Genomic DNA, 3,738 nt, shown 5'->3' with positions numbered 1-3,738 from the left:
ATAAAAAAAATACAGTAAAATAGTAATAGTGTGAAATATTATTGTAATTTAAAAGAACTGTTTTCTATTTGAAAACATTTTAAAATGTAATTTATTCTTGTGAAATCATTCCATTATGCTGATTTGGTGGTCAGTTACTGTTGTTTATTATTGGTGCTCAGTTATTAATAATGGATCTTATTAATTTCTGTGTTAAAAACAGCTTTGCTGCTTAATATTTTTGCATCTTTTATTTGAAATAGAAATCTGTTGTAGAATTATAAATGCCTTTACAATCCCTTTTGATGAGTTTATGCGTTCTTGTTGAATAAAATTTTTTTTATTCAACCTAAAATTTTAAATGGTCGTGCATCACGGTTAAAAATATTAAGCAGCACAACTCTTTTCAACATTGATAATAATAAGAAATGTTTCTTGAGCAGCAAAATTAGAATGATTTCTGAAGGATCATGTGACACTGAAGACTGGAGTAATGACGCTAAAAATTGAGCTTTGCAGTAGCAGGAATTCATTATATTTTAAAATATATTTAAATAGAAAACACATTTTTTAAATTGTAATAATATTTCACAATGTACTTTTTACAGCATTTTTGTTCAAATAAATGCAACCAAAGTGAGCATAAAGAGTTAATTATTCAATAAAAACGTACTTATTCCAATTTTTTGACAAGTAGTGTGGGTACATTCCAATTTGCATACGTACGCACTATTTTATGCCATTTTGTAGTATAAATAGCATGAGTTCACACTGAAAATTCCAACAAGAAGTGTACTTCAAATACTTGTAAATGATGCACTGTTATTTACCTGAAAAAATTGTTTGGAATGTTGGACACTTCATGCACTTAACGGTCACATTTAATAATGTAGCGGAGGTGGACGGGCTCCAATGCTGGATAGCAAACTACCAGTTTAAATGTCATACACTAGAGTACATAGAGTACAGTAGAGTACATACAGTAGTGCACACTTCAATATGGCAAACAAGCATTTTTGTTTGAAGGTACCTCATAAGGAAAGAGAAGGGCTTTTCATATTTTGAATATTTTACAATTAGTTATAGTTATATAGTTAACAATTAATCCTGGGTATTCATAATCTGATGCTTCACATTGTATATTTTATTTATGGTATCAAAAACCATGATTGGATAAATACAGTGTGCAAAATACAGTGTGACTTCCAAGTCACTGTACTGTAACATCATGTCTAATGATCCAACAACAAATTCAAATGATATTTAGAAAGAACCAAGAAAATATTTAATGTATACAATACCCATTTTGCAGTAGAAACTGAATCAAATTTATATATACTCTAATTTTCTTCTTGCAGTCACCTCAACAGATCAGTTAAGGAAATGTTATATGTCAAAAACCAACCAGGGGTGCGTTTCCCAAAAGCAACTATGGTCACAAGTTCCGTCGTTACCAATAGAGCTCAATGGAACTTGCGACCATATAGCCAACGATGGTTTTGGGAAACACACCCCAGGTAAGGTATCTTTAAAACATTGGATCTGAACGCACATCCATGCCTTTGTGTAAAATCATACAAATGACTTGATTACACCTCTTCTATGATGAAGCAGCCACAGAACATGTGTCCATGAATATAATAGGATTGGAGGAAACTGATCTATTCAGAGACTTTGAATAATCTGTATCAAGGGAAGCCCAAAAAATGTTGAATGATGAATTTTAACTTCTTACTCTCAGGCTGATGGTATAGCATCCCATTCTTTTGTGCCAATCTCAGTCAGACTTTTGAATAAGTTCGCCCTTTTGGGTCCTTTGAAATTGTGTTTATTTTAAATGAAGCTGTTTTTGTATATGTTTTATCATATGTTTGTGTTTGTTAACTTATGTATTGTCTGCTATGAGTCCAAGAAAGACTTCCCTAACTGGGACAATATTGCATAACCAAAGAAATGACATGTCTTTTTTATATTTTCTTGGGGGGCACGACAACAACATTTCGGTGGTGTAACTGTCCAGAGATTACAAATTGAAGGGGGAAAAAAGCAGTGATCCAGTTGTCTTTAAAATATTAATCATATTTGAAAATGTGTGATGTAACCAAATCAAGTATTTGTAGAAAATGGTAAATAATGCATTAAACTATATTAGATACAAATACTACATTTCTAAGAAACTGGCACACTTTTTTTTTTTTTTTTAAAAGATCCATCATTTGTCATTGACCCGCATATCAAATCCACACTCTGTCTAGAAATGTAGTGGAGGAGAAAAGCTCAAAAAGGGCAACATTAATCCACAACATTAAAAACAGCTCTACCAAACAAACCAGAATTATTTAGGTTTATTAAATATACATGTCTTATTAGGGGAGTAGGCGGTGGGGGCGTGGCCACTACTCAGGCAACAGCAACCCGTCAATCATATACTGTGGCGGGAGCAGAAAACGAGTGTCAGTGAGGACGCCTATGGTTGCCTTACTTTTCCTATTACTGTTTGACATCCTGTGTGCGTTTGGACGAAACCCACAGTAAACTAGAGGGATCTCACAACAGCTCACAGAAGTACATTGGCCGCAATATATGGCAGTGTAAGTTGACAAAATCGTCTTTTACACTTATCGAGTCGGGTTTTTTTCTCTCTCTCCAGTCGACGCCAGTCACCTAACCAAAGAGACACCTGCCGCTGACGACGCAGGCTACTCTCTCCTTTTGTAATCTCGACCGTCCATCGACAGTTTGTCCTACCATTTTTCTTCTCTTGAGGAGGATTTGGTCTCAGAAAGGAATTATTCAGTAACGTGTTTCAGAAAATTCCAACAGACCTGCTCAGGATGCCTTGGATGAGCGTCTCTCTGCCATGGAGTTGCATTCGGGAAAGCGCGAAGCTCTGTGACTGAACAAACTAGCCGTACTGCGGCACGGCTTCGCGAAATAAACGCTTTGCGACTGTCTGTCCACTTGCGGAGTCGCAGAAATGTTGTAAAAACCGCTAGTTTTGCGTGGGACTGGGGGACTGAGAGTCGAAGAAGCCGAAGAGACCACACAGCAGGTGCACGTGAACGCAGGGATATTATAATGGCTCTCGCGGCGGTTTCCCTCTACCTCCTCGCGCTCGCCTGGATGAACTTGCGCCCGGTTCACGGGAACAACCGTCACGCCGTTTACTGGAACGGCTCAAACATCCAGTAAGTGGTGTTCATAAGTTTTCTACGGCGGGTATGGGGAGATTTAGCTCCCGTGCAACGGTAAACGCGTAGAGAACGAGGGAGAAAAGACCGGTGACTCTCGCGGATAACATGTCCGGGTCATATTTTACCAGAAAATCACAAGAAAAAAACTAGAAATAGTTTTTTTTTTACTTAAAGCTGTTTAAGCACAATTAAGATTTTGTGTAAAATGTCATTTGAATGGCAATCAAGCACACTTTCGTCGCAGATTCTAACGTAATTTGTCTGTTCAAATCTATTCTTATTCCAAATGAAAATATATTTTGAATCAAACAAATGGTTCATTTGTTAATTTGGGGGTGATGCATAACCCGAACACGTTCTTGTCAAGTTGCATGAGATTCACCTGAGTTTTGATTTAAGTGACAATTGTCTGGTCACGTGCTGCACATTTCGACCGCTGAGGAAGAAGTTGATGAAGTGGCTCCTGATTGAGACATGTTTGCTTCAGCCTCCAGATTGATTTATTTCTTTTACTGTCACGTGACTTGATTGTGTGCAAACAGGTGATCATTCACATTAACTGACA

General features: G+C 36.8%; 1 protein-coding gene across 1 annotated transcript in view; it reads left to right on the top strand.

The window, feature by feature from the left end:
- Positions 1–2,174: 2,174 nt before the first annotated feature.
- The window catches only part of efna3a (ephrin-A3a), a 95,745-nt gene continuing 94,181 nt past the window's right edge, over positions 2,175–3,738 (top strand). Inside the window, exon 1 of the mRNA XM_016277842.1 lies at positions 2,175–3,167. Within this exon, the coding sequence (XP_016133328.1) occupies positions 3,058–3,167 (110 nt within the window). The 5' untranslated portion in view covers positions 2,175–3,057. The remainder of the gene's footprint in view (positions 3,168–3,738) is intronic.

Source organism: Sinocyclocheilus grahami, unplaced genomic scaffold (genome assembly GCF_001515645.1).
Source record: "Sinocyclocheilus grahami isolate Dianchi unplaced genomic scaffold, SAMN03320097.WGS_v1.1 scaffold116.1, whole genome shotgun sequence".
In the NCBI taxonomy this organism is placed as follows: Eukaryota; Metazoa; Chordata; class Actinopteri; order Cypriniformes; family Cyprinidae; genus Sinocyclocheilus; species Sinocyclocheilus grahami.
The sequence above is the reverse complement of the archived record's forward strand: the minus strand, read 5'-3'. Positions and strand labels throughout refer to the sequence as shown.